Below are 20996 nucleotides of genomic sequence, written 5' to 3' on the forward strand. Positions count from 1 at the left end.
GTTGTTTTTTTTTTTTCCCAAAAGTCGAAAACACTTGCATTTTTAAAGTAAGAATACAGTGAAGGTTTACAAAATTAGTAAGATAGATATTGTGAAAGCAGAGTTGTTATCAACTAAATCTTGGAACACTAGAGCAAGGGGATAGCCAGCAATGCTGGCAGAAAGACTAGTTTAAAACAGAAGATACTTTCTGTATTCCCACAGTAGGTACTTCCAGAACTTGCTGCCAAAGGAGGTTGGGGAGGGAGACGGCAGTTTAAAAGGCATGAGACAAACTGACATACAATAGGTCCATAAAAGAATAATAAAGGGAATAGGCAAGGACGTACGTTCTAGCATCCATAATCTAACAAGCATGGATGCTGAGGGAGGACCTTAGAAAGCAGTCAGGTTAACATACTCTCCCTAAACAGCATCTTCTACTACTACTGGCAGAGGACAGAGTTCTGAATGAGCTATCAGGCTGATCTAGTAGAGCTTTTATTGTAAAACGATCTCACAGCAAAATAAACACAAACTAGTTTAACTATTCCATTATGCATTATAATGAAAAAGCTTTTCATCCTATTAGTTTTATGCTGGAATTTTAACAACATCCAGAACATCTTTCCTGTAAAAAAAAAAAAGATAAGTGAAAAAAAATCAAGGCCTACTCTTTCCAGATCCCCAATATGCAAATTTAAGTTTGTGAGGTAGTTTCCAATCCAGAAAAATATTTAAACAAAAGAAAAATCTTGTGCAAAAGAATAATTCCACCTGCATCAAAAGGATTATGTACATGCAGGTTACATACATGCTGCAGGGCCAGAGCCTGAGAATCTCTAGGGATTTGCCAGAGTGCAAAGGAGTACTAAATAATATCATAAAAACTTCGAAAAGTAGAGACATTTATATAAAATTCAGTATTACCAGGTCCGCTGTTGTTTTGTTTTGAAGTGACTCTGAATAACACGTATAGCTTTTACCACAGATGCATACTCTTTTTGTGCTCTGCAGCCTCGAAACCAGGCTTGAATTACTTGTGCTGCTCTCATTTTGTTAACCCACTGCCTGGCTTTATATCCTCTATATGATGCCTATTAGATATACGAAAAGAAAAAAAAAGAAATTCAAAACTTGATTTTCTTGTTGTTTAATGGAACAAACAAAATTAAAAGGAAAAAAGTCACGTTAGCATGAAAAGCTTTTAGGATTCTTATCTCTACAGTATTACAAATATGTAATTTCTCACATCTAGAAGATGTTTTCTAAAGCAAGTGAAACACCACAAATGCCACACTCTAATGTCTGTAAAAATAATCATGTCATGAAGAAACAAATACAAGAGATTCAAAACTCAAAAAACCAACAAAAAACACCTTCCGGGATTACCTGAATTCTAATGGCAGCTCTTTTCATTTGATGGTATCTTTGTTGTTCAGTATTTCGCATCTGATGGGCTCTGTAGTGCTGCTGTATTAATACAGCAGAAAACTTGCACTGAAGGTATTTCTGTCTCTGACTAAATCCACGGAAAAATGCCTTAAAAGACATAATCACAGAATATTTCATCACTTGCATAGTATTGACTGGGAAGACATTTGCATATTTCTAAGTACAGTTATACTCACTGGCTTAATAGAAAAACCACAATATAAGTAAATATATTTCTGATTTCCCAATTAATTCTTTTTTTCTACCTTTTAAGTAAAGTTATCATGCTTATATTGTTCAGGATATATAAATTAAAGATTCAGAAAATAACTAAGAAGCTGCCACTTCCCCCTACAATACATGGAGGTGAGGAAGGCACATCTGTTTTCTTACATGTTAAGTAGAGCATGGGCTCTCCAACAAGATAGTAATAGCAACCTAACAAATTCTTATGAGAGATTATTTATTTCCCTTTCTTCCCTGATTTGGGGGGAAAAAAAATCCTTTTATTCCAATAACACCCTGAAGAGAACCCCCTTCCCTTAGGGTAAAATAACTAAGGCCACCAGAGGAAGTCACTTAAAGCTTCTCCCAGAAGAAAAGGAAAAAGAAAAGTGTACTCCCACTACATACAAATCATAATTAATATAAAGAAGGAAATGTACTTATCTCCTTCACCCTCAAAAAAAAAAAAATATTGAAAAAGCACTTCAGAGTAACTAGTCTTCTAAGCCTCTTGGAACTCACACTGGATGGAAATTTAGCTTGCTACGTGGAGTAAATATTTACATACAAATATTTATACAAGTGAAAGCCAGTTAGGACAAAAATATTTCTAAAAGAACCACAGAAACACATATAAGTATCAAAACTCATTTGAAGTAGTGAAATTCTAGGGAAGAAACAAGAAAAAGGGAATGTTACTTTTTGAGTACCTCAGCAAGGAAAGACAAAACGGAGCTGAACCAAGACTCATTTCTGTGCACTGTAGTGGTAAGCTTTATATACTTGCCATGTAGTATACTTCAGAAATTGATACTACTTTAACAAGTAGCTTTAAACTGTTGTTTGCAACAGCAATAATCTTAAAAAGCCCACAAAAGAAAAAAAAAAAACCAAACTCCACACCCCAAACCCCACTACTTTACATCAAAAGTACCTGAATTTTTATTGTGCTTTCTTTAATTTTGTGAAACCTCCTCTTTTCAATGAATCCTCTCACTCTAGCCTGCACAATGATAATGTTCCTCCGGCTTTGCAAGTAAGTCGTTCTCTGGTATTTCACAGTCAAGTGGGATCGGTAGTATCGTTGTAAGACAAGCGCTGCTTTTTTATAGCTTGTATACTGTGATTTAGTTTTATGCATTAAGTAATAGGCTCGTAACGTAATAGCTGCTCTTCGAAGTTGAATAAATTTTCTACGCTGCACAGCCATCTGAAGAAAAGACTGAATCTTTCTTGCAGCTCGTATTTGTCTTGCTGTTTTTCTTGCTTTCATACCACGGAAGGCAGACTGAATAATTACTACTGCTTGTCTTTGAGCAGAATACTCCGCTTTCTGTAAACGAGCCCTGTGACACGCTCTGTACCAGCTCTGAATAGCAACTGCTGAACTCTGAATCAATTTATAGCGAGCCCTCGTTCTTTGGCATCGGAACATAGACTGGATCGTTATTGCTGCTGCTTTCTTTTCAAGAAAACGCCTCCTCTCTACACGCATTTGTAAGAATGATTGTATACATTGGGCAGCTACATTGGTTTTGTACAAGTGCCTAGATTTTTTAGCACGGAAAGCGGATTGAAGGCAAATGACAGCCTTTTTTATTTTTGCATAATTTTCCATGTCAGCTTCTGTTGCCATTTTGGCTCTGAACCTTTGCTGTGTAACTCTGACAGCCCAACGCAACTGTGTGTAATATCTATGTTGTACGTACATGCGATAACTAGACTGTATTACAATTGCTGAAGCATGCATGATTTTCAGTTTCTGTCGTTCCCTCATGCCTCTATATGATGCCTGAATAACAAGAGCAGAATTCTTCATCGTCAGGTATTTCTTTCGTTGATTCTTTCCTTTAATGTGGGATCGATAGTAGTTCTGTATAATAATAGCTGCAGTTCTCTTATTTTGATAGGACCTCCTATTCCTGTACATTTTGTAGGCTGACTGTATTGTACTAGCAGCTAGATGCATATGCTCGATACTCCTCCGCACTCTGATACCTCTGTACACAGCCTGTATACGAACAGTTGCTCTGCGAAGAGAAAGGTACTCCAAAGCATGCTGTCTTGACAGAATCAAAGCTCTGTATCTTCTCTGAAAGACAAGAGCAGCTGCCTTAAGGGAGAGGTATCTTTGACGTTCTCTAAAAGCTTTAAAATTTTTCTGAACAACAATAGCAGCACAGTGCATTTCTTGGTGTTGTTTTCTTGCCTGCATGACTCGAAAAGCCTTCTGAATACAGGTTGCTGCTTTCTTTAATGAAACGTAATGCTGTACTGCAATTTTCTTCAGGTTATTGGCTCTGTATCTCCTCTGTATTAGCTGGGTTGCCCACTGAACTTTTCTGTAACGGCGGTACTCCCTATACATTCGGTAGTTTCTCTGTATCATAAGAGCTGCCTCATGTCTTTTCTTCAGCAAGGATCTTGTTTTCATTCCTCTCCAGGCAGCCTGAAGAACTATAACAGAATTGTACAGTTTTAAGTATATTTCTCTCACACGCTTCCCTTCCCTGTAAGCACGATACTGTTGCTGTATGATTACTGAAGCAAGCCTGACAGCTTGATAAGAAATGTAAGTTTTACGCATTCTTAACGCTGCTTGAATAACTGTAGCAGCTTGATGCATCTGCTGCATTCTTCTCCTTACCACAAAGCCTCTATAAGCAGACTGTATGATAACAGCAGCATTAAGGAAAGAGAGATATTTTTGTCGTTGAATTTTTGCTAGTTTTGTTGCTCTGTATTTCCTCTGAATTACAATAGCAGCTGTTTTAATGGAAAGAAAATGTTTTCTTTTAAGAAAAGTTCTAAATCTTCTTTGAATAAGCTCAGCTGATTCACTCATAGTTCTTAGAAGTCTTCTTGTTTTCATACCACGGAACGCAGCCTGGATACGAAGCACAGCATTTTTCATAACCATGTAGTTGTGAACTTGTGTATCTCGCTCCTTACAAGCACGGAACCACTGCTGAATCCGCCTAGTTGCCAGCAACAGTTTTCTGTAATCCCTCTGTTGTTTGTGCATCCGATAATAAGACTGTATTATTGCTGCCGACTGATGCATAGTTTTTACATATCGTCGGACCTTCACGCCTCTGCAAGCAGCCTGAAGGATAATGATCGACTTCTTTAGCTCCAAGTACTTTTTACGTTGTACTTTGCCTAAACAAAATGCTCTGTATTGTCTTTGAATTATAATTGCTGCCATTCTCATTGCCTGATATTTTATGCTCATGCGATGCATCTTAAACGTGGCTTGGATACAAATAGCTGCTTGATGCATACAGAGAATTTGTCGTCTTACTCTTACACCTCTGTAAATTGCCTGCATTTTGACTGTGGCTTCTTTTAGTGACAAATATTTCTGCTTTTGACATTTAGCATGAAAAATTGCACGATAATGCCTTTGAACTACTACAGCCGCAGATCTAAGTCTTTCAAAGTCCTTTCTGACCAGGTAAGATTTGAACGCAGCTTGTATAGTTGTAGCAGCTTTGTTTAGTTTGTTCAATTGTTTCCTCACGGTCATCCCACGGTAAGCAGACTGCAAGACTAACACAGCTCCCTTTGTTTTTAGATAAACTGCCCGTTGGGTTTTTTTCATACAGTAAGCTCTGAAGTACTTCTGAATCACTAAAGTGGCTTGTCTTAGTTTCTTATATTTTAGTTGATTTACGTGCATTCTGTAATAGGACTGAATAATTGTTGCAAGATTATGTTTCTTTTGAATTGTTTTTCTCACAGTTTTCCCCCTCCATATTGCCTGAAGACGCACTACAGAGTTACGCAGCTGAACATATTCTTGCCGTTGTTTCTGGCCTATAACACTGGCTCTGTAATGCTTCTGGATAGTTAGCACAGCACGGTTCATAAGTCTGAATTTTTTCAGAGCCATGAATTTTCTGAAGGCAGACTGTATCCTAGTAGCAGCAACACATTGTCTTCGAATCTGCGTTCGAACCTTCCAGCCACGAAAAGCTGCTTGTAAAGAAAGCACTGCTGCTCTTGTCATTAAGAAGTTCAGTCTTTGCCTGTTACCAGTCTTACAAGTTCGGTACCACCTCTGAATCACAATGGAGGCCTGAACCATTGCCTTATATTTCATTCTTGCAGCATGAGCTCTAAAAGCAGTCTGAATTTTAATAGCAGCTCTATATTCAAGTTTAAGCCTTTTGCGTGCTTTACAACCCCTGTAGGCTGCCTGTAAGCACACAGCTGCTTTTTTAACTTGTAAGAACTCATGCCTGTGACACAGTTGCTTTTTGTATGCACGATAATGGTTTTGAATGACAACAGCAGCACTACAGATGTTTAAATAACGTTGCCTGTCCCTTCTCATTCTGTAGCATGCCTGGAGAAATATTGCAGTCTCCCTCCACCTTTGTATTTGTTTTCTGACAAGATAGCCTCGAAATACAGCTTGAATTCTTATGCAAGCTGCCTTCAATCTCCTATAATCTTCTTTCAGTTGAAGAGCGTATCTATGAGACCGATACCTTCGCTGGACATAAAGTGTTGCCTCCCTTAATGCACAATAACACTTATGGGCTTGCCTCATCTTTACAAGAGCTTGCATCTTCACTGTCGCATCTTTCAAGTTTTTAAATCTCTTCCGGACAATATAAGCACGGTAGCTTGACTGAATTTTTATCACAGATCTCAATTTGTGAGCCTCTTTCCTAGCTTCCATTCCTCTGTAGGCGGACTGTAGGACAACAGCAGCCAGACGCATCCTCTGGAAAGAAGCAGCTGCTTTTTTAGAAGTGACGTGTGCCCTATACCAAGTTTGAATTACAGAAGCAGCATTTTTAATCGCTTTGTATCTTTTCACTTGTTGGTATTTTCTCACATGTGACTGCAGTGTAGTAACAGACTTTTTTAACCGCAGAAATCTTAGTTTCTCTTTTTTCATTCTCCACAGTGATTGAACAACACAAATTGCTTTTGTTTGTCTGTATAGTTTACGTGCTTTCGTGCCTCTAAAAGCAGCTTGGAGGACTATCACTGCTGCACGCTTTTGCAAGTAGTACTCTCTTTCAATTTTTCCTAGTTTATAAGCTCTGTAATACTGCTGAATTGTCACTATTTTTGCCCTGTGTTGCTGGTAAATATGTCTAACCAGCTGACACCTGTACCAAGCCTGAATCTTGATAACACTTTGCTTAATATGTAGATACCGCTTCAGATCTCTGTGCATCCTATACCAAGACTGTATGACAAGGGCAGCCCTCTTTCTTTTAGCCAGTTTTGAAGATTGCCATTTTCGGAAATAAGTCTGAAGCACTAAAGTAGCTTTAGTTTTCTGTTGAATTTTGTATTTTCTCCATCTCCTGAATGCAGACTGAATAGTAAGCGCTGAAGATTTTAAGATTTCGTATCTTTGCCGATCTTTTTTTGCCAACTTAGATGCACGCAGATGACTCTGAATTGTAACAACAGCCCAAACAATTCGTTTATATGCAGCAACAGCCTTCACCATCCTTATCCTTGCTTGTACAAAGATAACATAGTGCCTTAGCTGTAAAAATCTTTTCCTAGCAGAGTATCTCCTCCAATAAGCCTGCAGGAAAAAGCAGAAAATTTAGTATTTTCATCATGATATCTTGAGTTAAGCCTAAATTTGAGAACTACCGACCTCAGACTTTTCAAGACTTCTTTAATCTTATTTAATACCTAGGAAGAGAAGACCAGATATCTTACATTAAAGAAAAAAAAAAGAGGCCACACAAAAGCTAAATGCTTGAATCATTGCTTTTTTAAAGCATTTTCAATTCTAAGGAAAAGCTAAAATTGCCCTGGCAACAAGAGATTCCCTTTTAAACTATAAGTCAGTGATTCTTTAATCTCCATTCCAAAAAAGTCTTAAGAATGTAATATTTAGCTTTGGGCAATAGTAGGGAAAGTATCTTGAGAAACTGAATTAACTGTCCAACAACCAATTGTTAACTAATGCCTGCCATTCTGAACACGCCCACCACAGGTGTCATAACACTAGGAGAGTTTTGGTTTTGTTTGTTGTTTTTGTGTTTGGTTTTTTTTAAAGCTTCTTCAGTAATGTTCAGCAGCTGCAGAGGCAAGCCAACACAATCTGATCAGTCCTTAAATTGACTGGTTTAAGGCCCAGTGTTTTAATGTTTATGGTATACCAAAATATTCACTAATTGTCAAATTAATAGCTCATTACCATTTCTCTCTTCAGAGAGAAAGTTACCAAAACATCTGAAAAAGGAGTGTGGAAGTATTACATTTTCAAGAAGTTATCATTTGCTGCAAACAGAAAAAATGACCCTGAGCAAGCCTTTTTCTTACAGGTTTCAGAGGGTTTCCTTGCTCTGTAATCTCACTTTAGATTGTAGTACCTGAATGACTGTGGCAGATTTACTTCTGGCTTCCTCCAGTTTTGTCTTTTGCAGATTTAAAAAAATAGTCCTGGCTAAGTATCTTCTCCAGTGCTTCTGGATGAAAACTGCTGCATTCACTTTCTTCAGGATGCGTTGACGAGACAAGAAGTTTATTGCAGATTTTTGAATTATCTGAGCAGCTCTGTCTCTTTCCTACAAAAAGTGAATTTCCACTGAAGAGTTAGGACTGGAATGTTCATTCAAATTTTTGGTGTATTAAAATAACTATGTCATAAAAATTAGGCTTGTTGATGAAAAAAAATGTACATAAATATAACCTCTGCCCCCTTCCACACCAGAGATTCTTAGAATATTTCACTTGAACACTGTGCCAACATCAAATACTAGGTACCTCCGACACAATGGTGGCATTTACCAACCTCAATGGTGTCATAGTTTGAAAGTCATCACAAGGTCTGGTATAACTACCAGAAAAACAAGAAACAAAAAATCAGAACTTGTACAACTCAACTCGAAACACTGGTGCAGTTTAGCTCCTGAACAAAAATATTAAATTCATGCAGAAGTTTACTCTTCATCTTGTAGACATTATTAGGAATTAAAAATTAACTAGTCTCTTTTTGTTTTAAGGAAGCAGTGCAATATTTTATAGTTGAAATATTGGGAAAAGGGCTTAAAGGGTGACATGCTCTAATCAACACACAAAAGAAAGAACAGTAGCCTTTGAACAAACGTATTTCAGAATAGTCTTAAACAAAAGTGCTTTTTAGCAGATTACACCAAGGCAGCCATAGATTTTGATACTAAAAACGGTACTCATTAATTTAGATGCCAATATTATTCCAATAAACCTGTATACTCCAAACAGTGAATTTATATTCTTTATATAGTATTTCTCAAAGTCAAAACTACAAATATTGCACAGACAAAGAGTACCTGAGAAAGCTTCAGTTCTCTTTTCAGTCTGTAATTCCTCCAAGCAGACTGAATTAATCGAGCAGCTCGAGTTTCTTGCCGAAGATCCAGAAGCCGCGAACACAGAAATGATACATAGGTAATGACAACCTATATAAAACCAAAACACAGCAAGTTAAGGGCTATACGGAAGAGCAGGACACATTCACAGGACAGCAGAACACGTTTACATCAACTCTGAAGGCATCTTACCTTCTCATCAGGAATTGTATTTGACATGTCTGAGTGATGAATCATTGCTGGTATTCCACCTAGGTCAGAAACTGCAGCATTGATGAGCTGAAAGTTTTTCCTTTCATTGTCCAAGAGTTCCTTGTACAGAACTGAGGCAGTTACACCTTTGCAAAGAGAAAATGTTTGTCAAATCAAATTGTGAATAAAAGAAACAGATTTAACATGAATTTCTGTGCATCAAATAACTCACTTTGGTCAACCATTCCTTCCATAACATTTAGAGAAGTATCAGACTCTGAAGAGGATGAGGAGGAAGAGTTTAGTCCCACTGTATGAGTTCTTGAGCATTCTACTGTTTGAGTGGTACGTTGGCACACAGCTTCCAAAGGCACGTAACATGGATGATAATGATGAATCAAATGACATAGTACTCTACCATCTGAGAAACACACTGTGAAATTTTCCACCTGTTAAATACAACACAGTAGGATACAAGTTCCTTGAATTTTTGTTACCAGTTAATTGGTATAAACTGGAAATAGAATTTGTTATCTTGTACCTTTGAAAGGGACCAAGTGCAAATTTTTGAAGAAAAAAAAAAAAAAGAAACTAGTGCTTCCTTTGAACATTCACTGTACAGTCACATACAGCTGTAAGAAACCAGAAACAAAGATATGTGAATCACTATACAATGAGTCTTCAAGGGAAACGCTTAAGAAAACAAAAGGAAAGCAATCTTTCTATGGAAGGATCCCAAATAAACTTCTACAGATACCTTTAAACTAGGTATTCAGTGCAGAAATAAGCTTTGAACTTGCATCAGTCTGAAGTGCTCTATCTTGCCTCGAGAAAAAATACCAGGTGTGACTGTATTCTGACCAGAAACCAGTCTCTGAACAGGGCTTCTCTTCTTGGAAGGAACAAACATGTCCCTTCTAAACAAACATCTCCCTGAGGAGAGGGATCCCCTTTACCCCAAACATTAGTTTAATTGTCACAGTTCCTATAAATGGTGAAAATTTTATGCAGAAATACTTTTAGGATGAATGCTCATTAAAAAAAAAACTCCAACAACCCCATATTCCAGCAAAAATGTTATATTTTAAAAAGGTATTTTTATGCATAAGGCTAACTGGAAGGGGAGATTCCTTTGCTCAAATTTGATTAAAAAGAGCTGCAGCTAAACCCACAGAAAGACAATTATTTCAAATCAGATTAAACAATGTCCAGAAGGATATTTAAAACTAATTACCATTGGCTGCTACTACATATTTGATAGTTTGAAGAATTCTGCTCTATGAAGAATAAGCATTCTTATGACAGCAAAGGATGTATTTGCTGAAACGTACACAAAACTATTTACCTTGATATTGTAAAATTCACAAACAGCATTAACCCATGCCATCAGCAGCTTTACATTTTCACTGTAATGCTGAGGTAAGGAGTTACTGCTGTTATCTTCTTGTACTCTACAACCATGTGGAAAAGTCTTGAGAGCACTCCATTGTGTTTTTCTTTTGTGTGCATTCTTTAAAAACTCAATTTCTTCTTTTAACTGTTCCACATTAAGAAAAACATCCACCTATTAGGAAGAAAAAAAGATTTATGTCACCAGCAGTCTGACATGTCATGCATTATAGCTGCTGGATACAGAGGCTTTAGATACGGCATTTTAAAAAACTACTCTCACTACTTAGCAGTACCTGCCACACTGAATTAGTAGTGGATAATCTGGACTTGCCAGCATAGATGGCAGTGTCCACTACCAACTGCTTCAGATAAAAGAACCTAAACCCACACTCCCACTGTTCTGTGTAAAACAGTTACTTCATTTAATAGTTGGGGGAAACGGAAATTCCCTGAAACCACTTGTGTAATTTCACCACATTTTCAGAAGGAACAACAATTTCGGAGTCTTGCCTGCATTTCTACTGAGTCTATGTACCACTCCTCCTCATTTAAGGGATTCTGAGAGGACTTGTGCTACTGTTCTGATGGTGTGAAAAGATTTGGAGAACAAGTAGCATATCCACTGGGCTTGGATGAAGCCACTGCTCACTGAAATTATTTCTTTAATCAACAGCAATGCAACTGTTCCACATGCATCAGGAGAACTAACTGAAGGAAGGTAACTACTCAATACTGTAACAGTAGTTAAGAAAGTAGGTACATTCGATTTTTATTATGTTCTTCTGACTCTCCAATAGTTCTGTGGCTTTAGTCTCTGAAATTCTTGCTTTAGATATAGTTAATTGTACTTATATTCCTGACTACTTAGTGGTGAAATTCCACCTCAACTTGTATCTGATTTTACCTTTCATACTTTATGTTCCCTCCAACTGGATTTTTCAGCTGGATACTTATTTTCAAAAGACTATCTGACTCAAGTTAACTCTTAAAACAATCTTAAAAAAACCCTATTTTTGCTTCCTCTACTAATTTTTTCCAGTGACTTTGAAATACCTCAGAAAGTAATGCCTCAGAAATCTTCATGCTTACTTCAAGAATGTTTCTTCAAATTGACAGTTTCAGACAAATGAAAAAAAGTAGAAGAGCTATAGCTTCAGAGTTTATTCTATAATTGTCTATCAGTGTAACCTCAAAACATCCTTTTCAGTTAGTAAGAGCTTACCAGCATTTTGAGACCAATATTATTTTATTTTTAATCAACAATTCTGTTGGCATACAGCCTAAAATCAGAAGTTACATTTTTTCCAAAAACTTTTACAAAGGTATATAAGAAAAAGCACCGTTAAAATTTAAACTGTATTGTTAGGGAACAGTTAGCAGATTTAGGTCAAGTTTGCATGGCACTTTGAACGTACAACATGGATCATCACACAGTGTAAAATGTGATTAGTAGAGGCTTTCACAGACAACAAATATTCCTGAAAGACTAGTGTTTTCATTATGGCTAATTTGTAAACAACAACAAAGTAACTGAACAGTACCTGGAAGGCAAAGACAATTTTCCACAGGAGTGCTAATGTTCGTTCTCTGTGTCTATCCACAATATCCCTGGAGTCAATTGAAGCACCTATCAAACAAAACAAGGAATTAAAGCGTGCACTCATCCTCTGATGCACTTCGAGTAACCCTGACTTCTAGGCCTTACCACTGTCATCTTTCAAGTGAATTCCTCGCTCTTTAAGGACATTAAGAACAATGTCAACATTATGAATCTTCTGTAGACGACTTATTGCAGGAACTCTCAGTTGTTTTGAAAGATTCCAGTTTTTGGTGAGAAGTTCCATTGTTCTCCTAATGAAGGGAATTTCACAGTTTAATGCCTTAGCTGAGCTCATATTAAGTATTAGATAAAAGAAAATAAAATAGTTCAAAATAATTCTGTATCAACGCACACAAGACGAATGCCACATTGTAAGTCCACAGCCAGATTTGTTACAGCAAAATCAAATTCATCAAGTGGAGTCTGAACATGACTGACAGGTAGGCCTAAGAAACCAAGATGGCGGGAAAGGTCACCTTCACCACTCAGGAAGTCCCGAGAAAATGCAAGCAGAAGGTCTTTGCTAGCCTAAAAGAAGAAGAAAAGAAAAAAAAAAGAAAAAACAGAGACGATAATCTTAACTCTGCAATAATTGTCAAGCAGAATACAGTTTTCATCCCTTGTCCTCCAAATTCCATCCCATATTTCCTTGCCTAATACTTAAATTGATTTTTTTTTTAATTTATTTTTAGCCAGTTCATGCAGCTTTAATTTTCAGCACACCTGGCCACCATGCCACTGAAAGCACCATCAAATTCAGGAATACTTTTTTTCTCAGTCTGTTTGCCCACGCAGTACAAACGCAACAAAAGTGATTTTATTTGAACATATTTGTTAATCAAAGCCTTTGTATGACAGACGTTGCATAGTCTTTCTTATCACCGCAAAATAACAGAAAAAAACCAAAACAGAAGCCCATCAAACTGACTTACAGTTTAAGATCAGCTTGCAGTATGCTAGAGTGGTATTTAAAAATAATGTAGAAGCTTAGCTTTAGAGAGGGAAGCCAAATAATGCAAGATAATGGAGTCCTTCCTGAAGGACCAACACCTCAAAATTTTCTTGGGAATTCTCTTACGTGATCATGACATGATGTGTTGAGAATATTCATGCAAAAGACTGAACAGTCAAGGCTTGTTACAGAAAATACATAGTCATATTTAATACTAAAAAAATTCTGCATTGAGTCTTAAGACAATATTGGAGGGAGACATCAGATCACAGCTCTCTTACCTTGAACTCTGCGTCCTTACAAAAGAGGCAAGGGTCATGCTCAATCATTCTGGACCGTTTGGCACAATCCAGAAAGCAAACTAACAACAGCAATTTTTTCAGCGTGAATTTTGACAAAGCTTCTTCATGACCTAAAAAGATTGAACCCATTAAGTGATAGTTCAAGAATAAAGTGCTAAAAATAACCTATTTTTAGAAGTTGTAGTTACCTTCTCGGTAAAGGTGAGGCACAGTGGGATGTCTGTATTCAGCTGCAATGTCAGGGTTCCAAAGCAAGCGATTGAGGATAAATATTGCTAAACCCATAACATCACTATTACTCTCCAAAGCTATCAGTTCTCCATAAACAGTCTAATATGAAAGGAGGGGAAAAAAGCAGAGCCATTAGAAATTACCTTAAATACTATAAGGTTTTTTTGAATAACATACATTACTGAAATCCTGAAGTGGTAAGTGGTAATTAGTCTCTAAAAATCAATCGGTTTTTCAAATCAGTCACTGAAGGACAAAACCAAAGGAAATTTCGGAAGATCCAGTCTCATTTCAAAATATGTATGATCACCTGCATCTGAGGAATCAATCAGGAACTTCCTTAAGATAATCGCATTTTTCTCCAGTTTAGTAAAGAGTGCAACTGATAAGAAATTCCAATTGTGTTATTGGCCAGGGAGTTAACTTCCACTTTCCTTGATTAAATATTTTCTTTTTCAATAAGGTAAGCACTTTTTTTAAAGCAAGTCTGTTGTAATAATTTAAGAGATGTAAACATGCTATAACTGAATTGAACCTACCCACATTAGTAAAACAGAAGATACAAAGAAACTCGAAACATCCCCTACTAAAAAAAATTGCTATATGTCCTTTAAACTTTGACTGTAGACCATAAATTCTGCACTTACCTCCAGACCTATACGCAGCCACAAAGGGTTGTAAGATAAAAGCCAGTTAAGAACTTTCTGCCTCTCTCCTGCAAGAGAGCATCTTGTAAATATTACATCCAGCAAACACTTCATATTATAACACAACTTACTATCAACCAATTTTAGATTAAATCAACTTAGTGCGTGCATAATCCTTTTTCTACTTATAAGCAATGAGAGGATGCAAAATTTTAGCATTCTTACCTACATCTTTCCAGAGGTGTCTGTCTCTACGAACTAGCAAACGTCTAGTTTCAATCTCAACTTCCAGCTTCTTAATAGCTTTAATCATTGTTTCAGATGTAAACAAACGGCAAGCAGCACGTCGTAACTTATTCAGCTTACGATGAGCTGTATAAGCTTTTAGAGATGCTTCATCTTTCGTTGGTGCTTTACGAACACTGGTTTTATGATGGTTCTCTTCTTCCAAGACAAGAGCAGCTGCATTTACTGTTTAAACACACACAAAAAGTATGCATTTACATCTCAATAAAGGTAGTTTCGCCCACTTCATTTATTTTTTTCCTCTTTAAGTTCACATTTGGTTATCTTCCTTCTGACTAATGATTTTATCCCTCAGGAAGCTTATCAGCTGTTGCGCTAAACATATATTGTCAAGCACATGTATACTGGTCCAATATTTAATAAAATACTGATTTCCTAAGTGAGCAGTGCTAGGAATTCAGTTTTAAGATCAATTGTACCACCTTCCATGTTTTAGAGTGAAGCTAAAGATAGAAGAAAAAGTATATTAGCATTATTTTAGTAAAGTGACAACTATAATGTTTTCCAGCAGTTGAAGGGAGACTCCCCGCTCAACACCCACTGAGGAGTGTTGCAGCCACACGGTCCAGTGTGTATTTCTTGTTGCAGAGCACACTCCCCATTCAGGTGTGTAGTACGCTGTGCTTGGCATGAGCAAGTGTGCCATCCACACTTATCACAAGAGGAAAAATATGACTCTGAAAAGGGTTAGATGGTTATAAAATTCTGCTGGGATGGGCAGCACTGTTTCAAATGTAAGAACTGCTTTTGGTCTGTATTTTCTAGCATAACTGCCAATGAAGCACATTACCACGTATTTGGCTTACAGTTATCACCAGTGTTCAGTCAAAGGCTGAAAAGGGAAACACAGCTGATACATAGAAATTAATACCCAAAAATCTACTCTTACCTAAGAGCTTAATGTTACACAAACTAGAGTGACAAGTTGAGACTAGTGTTAAGCTAGTACTACTGTTCAATAATTATTAATAAAGTACCTTATATAATGTTTAAGAACATTAAAAGACAAAGTGAAAATTCTTGTAGTCTTACCTTGTGAGGTGTTTGCTTTTACACTGAAGTCATCAGGGGTAAGTACAAAATTCAACCACCAGGTGAAACCTCGTTGCTGCTTCTCCTTCCAATGTTCATCATAAAACATGTTTTTAGCAGCAAAAGGCATTGGGTGTCTAGGGATGACTTAAAAGGAGAGAGAAAAAAAAAGAAAAAGAAGTAAGTCTCTGCAGTTCTTGAAATGTTTGATAACCAATGTACATTTCATTGTGGAAAGGATTAACCTTTGACACTCCATTTAGCACTATAGCAGAAAAAAAGCAGATTGTTAGACTCTTCAGTGACTTGCAGATCAGCCACCATGAAATAAATTTCAGCTACAAAACATGGATTAAGTTATTAAAGCACTAGAACAAAGACAAGCTTTCTAGAACTCAGGCCATTTGCAATGCATATCTCGGGGCAAAACCAAGCTGAGTTGGATTATATCCAGGAACAACCGTTTCATAGGTGCATTTTTCTGATCATATCAGCTAAGTATTATTAGTTCTGCAAAATTAGTATCTTTTTGGTAAGAAGTTTTCTCTTCTTAGATATTCTGTTGTTGTATTAAAATGTCATCAGATATGGAAGAGACATTTCACTGATAACCATCGGTCAGATGGGCACACACCTGTAATGTAGCTTTTACATTACAGGCAAAACTGGAGGAAAGTAATATTTAGCTTCAGCTGGCCATATGTTGCAACCAATTTTCTTATGAGTAGTCAAAATGGAACATGAAAAGTTACATATATTTTTCTACTAGATATTGTAGGTACAATCTTCTATTTCATCTCAGCTCTAACCAGTTGAGTCTTACCAATCACAAGCAGTACAGCAATTGTGACATTCAGTTCAGTGTTCTACTAAATATCGTTTTACTAGATAACAGAAAGCTGCCTACCTGTTTTCAGTGGTTTCACAAACGTCAGGTGAGACTGGGCCAATCCAGGGATGGGTTTACTAATTCTGTTGGTGGTTTTAGATACTTTCTGAAGTGAAGAACCTACAAACGTTACACACAAATATCAACAAGTATGTCAGTGAAAGTTAAGGTTGGTATCACTTATAAAGCACAGAACTAGAGTAATTCTCCATGAATCTGTACAAAATACCAATAATTTCCTGTTGATGGAAAAAGTTAAGCAAACCAGTTTAACTACAATTAAAAGGGAAAAATAGTTAACAGTAAATAAGTGCTGCTGTATTTCACAGCTCTTCCGTACACTAAGGAAATGTACTGTTTGCAATTCATTATCATATGGCTAGAAACACTAAGCTAATTGGTAAAAACACTCATTAGAACAGGTGAAATTGTGTATTCTATAAACATCTGGAGTAAGAAGCATGACTTTTTAGGGCTTGACTCACCTCTTCTCACAGTTAGATTGCATACTACATTGATACTTATTTCAAAGCAGCCTGACTTGTGTTAGTTTAGGCATCAACGCGCTAGCTAATAACATATATAGCAGTAGAACTTAATAAAAGGGAAAAACACAGATCTAGTCTTTCTGAACTCTCAAAACGTAAAAATACACTTTTAGCACAATCGTTTTGTTACTTTGACATCAAATGAAAGATTAAAAGATTATGCTGTTGCAGATGGACTATAGTTGCTGCCTGATATCCCCTGACAAGATACAGATCATAAATTACAGGCTGCACTCTCCTGCTTAGCTAAAGTAGTGTTTTCCTAGAATGTTCACTTGTAGAGAAGTGACAAAGTCATTCCAATCAATAAATTTTAAATATACTCTGACAATGTTTAATAAAGTTGGATCTCAAATAGATTAAATTAATGATGGGCATTTCAAAATTAACTTTTAGTAATGAAATACCATTTTTCTTTGTGAAGTCTAGAGATAACGCCTGTGCAATTAAAAAAATAACAGGTTATATTTCTCAAGAAAAATTGTCAAGAAGAACATAACTCCAAGATATCATCATTTTTGTGTTTCATGACAAGGATTAGAGAGACACCAAAGTCATTTTGGGCTCACAGAATACTTCCTTGTCCAGCCCATCTATCCTTACCCTAACATATGAATAGAAATAACCAGATAGATAATACAGCTTTCCCTGCTGCATACTAACATTGTTAGTGTGTTGTTTTTATGAAGACTATCTTAAAAAGCCTGAAATCAAAGTGCGTTACTGAAAGCCCCAAATCAAATCTAGATGGCAGAACAGATCATTTGAACTGAAAAAAGCAGCATGTTATTTTGATCTGAAAGCCATGATGAATTTCTCCTGTTATTTAATTTGCAGAATCTTCATGCGGTCCATGCAATTTAACTGCTTCTTTCAGTTACAGACTCTGATTCTTTTTGTATTTAGAAAACCCAAAACACATTGAAATACAAGAAGTCAACTTCTGATCTTCAAGCTACAAAGTACTGGCAAACTATAAAGGCAGAAAGATCTACACAAGGCTGACAAGCTAATTACGCAGTAAAAAGCAGGCAGAGTGAATGAGAGTTGGGAACTACATATTTGAAAACAAGTGACAATAGCAATGGAGTCAAATATTCATAATGCTAAGTGTACGTATAACAGAAATCTCATGCAGTGAGCAAGTTTCTAGTGAATTTGAATTACCTAACAATGGCTCTGCTCAAGAACTGTCAGATACTTTTCCTGTTACTGTCATTAACAAAGTTTACAAAGGACTAAAGTATATTTGAAGTCAGTTACATAACCAAAACTCTGACCTAGATTTCAAATTTTTAAAATGCGGATAATATCTAAAAAATTGCAAAGGCTCACATTTCAGAGACATGAAATATTCCTGACTGTTGCTAGACAGTTCAGTTTGCTATACAAATTTCATAATCAAAAGCATCATACAGAAAGTGATAAATGAAGGAAATACTGCTCACCAGCTTTTTTTCTCTGCCCTACTCTCTCTCGGTTTGTGGGTTTGAAGGCTGATGGTCTCCTAGTAGCATGCGTTTTATTCTCCACACTAGATGTAAGAGTTCTTTTTCTTTCCACTTCTTCCACACACACTGGAGCTGTAACTCTACTATTTTCTACATATATTTCACTTTTCCTCTTACGACACAAAGAAGTGGATCCAGTAGGAGATGAATTTACTTTGTCATTGTGACACTTACTTTTAGCTGAAACGGGACCTATAACTGGAAAGTGTTTTGTTATTTCTGGTTTTGTATGTACAGGCACCACATTAGCACATTCCATTATTGCTTTACTAAGGCATTTTTTAGATTTTGGCTGCAGAGTTTCCATTCTTTTTTCTTCAGCAGTATCTGGCTTATTTTTTATGACAGTGGCAGAAAGAACTGGACGCTTCTTTGGTTGCTCTCTCTGAGAAAAATTGTGAGTTTGAACTTCCTCTGTAGAAGGAAAACTGAAGTGATTTTCTTTGGATTTGTCATAACGAAGTACCTGTGACTCCACATTATGCATCTCAAAGACTTCATTTAATTTGTGTTCTATATGAACATGCGTTCTTGTCTCTACATCTCCCTTTTTTTTCAATTTTGAGGGTAGGAATTTCTTTACAACATAAGTCTCTGTAGTAGACGATATTAAAGCTGCCTCAAGTTTAGGAGTCATTGATTGCTTATCTGACAAGCTGTCTTTCACAAATTGATCAGGTGACAGAATTGAAACAGGCTGCTCTATTATATCTATATCCACTTGATAACTGTCATTTACAAAAGAATCTGGACTTAAAAATCTCCTTGTACTTAAAACAGGCACAGATGCTGAGTGCTCTGGAGTGCAAACCGGAGACAGTGTATGATGAAGAATTATTTCATCGTTTGAAATTTGTAGTTGTGCTAATCCAGGAGAACTGTATGCACTTTCAGATTTTAATTCATTGTGCTCATTAACACATTTCTTGACATTATAGCTGTCTATTTCAGGCAATAACTTCTCATTTACAGCAGCAGCAATATCTGAGAATGTAGTAGATCTTCTCATTGCAAGTGGTGTGCAAACAGTATTACGAGGTTCCTCTAGCATTGGTGAAATAGGAGATATAGGCAATTTATTTTCTGAGCCAACAAGAGAGTCATTTCCTGGGGATATACTATTTTGCATTGTGTTCTGATTTTCACATGGCTGAAGTGGGCTTCTAAGTCTATCCATCCTCTGGGAAACGTGAAAGGTTTTATTAACATTTTTAACTTCTGAAGTACTTTTTTTAACTTTTATTGAAGTAGATGTTTCTGAAGAGTTTTTCTTTTTGATAGTATCCCAAAGACTCTTCTGAAAAAGAACCATAAATAAAAGTTAGCATGCTGACTTTCTAAATACTTTTATGTGTAAAAGTGAACATTACTGGTATATTCATTCCAAGTCTAAAAATACTATTAAAAGAACACCTAGTCCAAAATTCACCATAAGTTAATTCCAGGTTTAAAACCAGCTTTTTTCATCATGTTTTAGTTTTAGTCTGTAAGCTGTAATGTATCAGTACGTACTTTCCAACCCAGCTAAAAAAAAAAGTGTGAAGACAATGGGCATTTCCACAGACAGCATTATTTATCAATTTTTAATTCTCCTTCACTGAATTTTCTACTAATAAAAACAATATTTGTGTCAGCTATGCCAAAGTAATAGAAGACACATAATAAACACACACTCACCTTTTTTTTCAGAGGCTGCTCAGCAACACCCAGGATCACAGCTTGATGCTTTACAATGCCATTAATAACAAAAGTTACCAGTTCTCTGACTTTTCCTTCTTCTAATGGTGTCCATGTTACAGAAACAAAGATTCTTTGTCCTGACTATTGGATAAAAAGAAATGTTTAATATCTTGCACTTAGGTACACGTATGTAACATCAAAGACAAAGTAATCAAATCAAATGAGAAGCAGTATAAATGTTTAAACGTCAATTTTTCCCTGACATGTAAATTTAAGCAGCCTCTATTAATAATGTTGCCTTATTAAAAGGGAATATAGCTCTTATTGAAGCTATAATGGAAAGCAAGCAAGAACACAGATAAACATAACACATAGTAGAAAGGACAAAATTTGAGTAAAGGTACGTAGAAGAAATCACATACATTTTTGCACATATTAACCAGATAAGTCCTCTGAAGTAATTTAAAAAGAATTATAGTTGGACTAATAATCAGAGGTTAATTTTTAGGACGTTAGTTGAATCTAAATACAAGTGTCAATTTTTTTAGTTGAGTAACCTCCAAAGATGAGATCTGACACACAAGTTCATTGAATAAAAATGAAGACACTGCAAATGAACAAGTAAGTCCTGGAGCTATGTATGATCTACTTAAAGATTCTTCATGCACAGTAACCTTTACTGAATCATTTCAGTGCTCCGCTGATATCAGTACTAACAGACCAAAGAATAGTTATGCCT

General features: G+C 36.3%; 1 protein-coding gene across 2 annotated transcripts in view; it reads right to left on the minus strand.

Annotated features, from left to right (window-relative positions):
* Positions 1–20996, minus strand: part of ASPM (assembly factor for spindle microtubules) — a 29255-nt gene that overhangs the window by 6818 nt on the left and 1441 nt on the right. For both annotated transcript variants that reach the window (XM_054832967.1, XM_054832966.1), the window contains exons 2-20: positions 20255–20398; positions 18515–19874; positions 16537–16638; positions 15630–15776; positions 14517–14762; positions 14292–14359; positions 13602–13743; positions 13393–13523; positions 12512–12687; positions 12265–12410; positions 12101–12186; positions 10513–10731; positions 9400–9616; positions 9168–9313; positions 8937–9065; positions 7998–8192; positions 2573–7198; positions 1372–1521; positions 910–1076 (exon numbers count right to left, since the gene is read on the minus strand). In XM_054832967.1, the coding sequence (XP_054688942.1) occupies positions 910–1076; positions 1372–1521; positions 2573–7198; positions 7998–8192; positions 8937–9065; positions 9168–9313; positions 9400–9616; positions 10513–10731; positions 12101–12186; positions 12265–12410; positions 12512–12687; positions 13393–13523; positions 13602–13743; positions 14292–14359; positions 14517–14762; positions 15630–15776; positions 16537–16638; positions 18515–19874; positions 20255–20398 (8597 nt within the window). The remainder of the gene's footprint in view (positions 1–909; positions 1077–1371; positions 1522–2572; positions 7199–7997; positions 8193–8936; positions 9066–9167; positions 9314–9399; positions 9617–10512; positions 10732–12100; positions 12187–12264; positions 12411–12511; positions 12688–13392; positions 13524–13601; positions 13744–14291; positions 14360–14516; positions 14763–15629; positions 15777–16536; positions 16639–18514; positions 19875–20254; positions 20399–20996) is intronic.

Source organism: Grus americana, chromosome 8, assembly GCF_028858705.1.
Source record: "Grus americana isolate bGruAme1 chromosome 8, bGruAme1.mat, whole genome shotgun sequence".
Lineage (NCBI taxonomy): Eukaryota > Metazoa > Chordata > Aves > Gruiformes > Gruidae > Grus > Grus americana.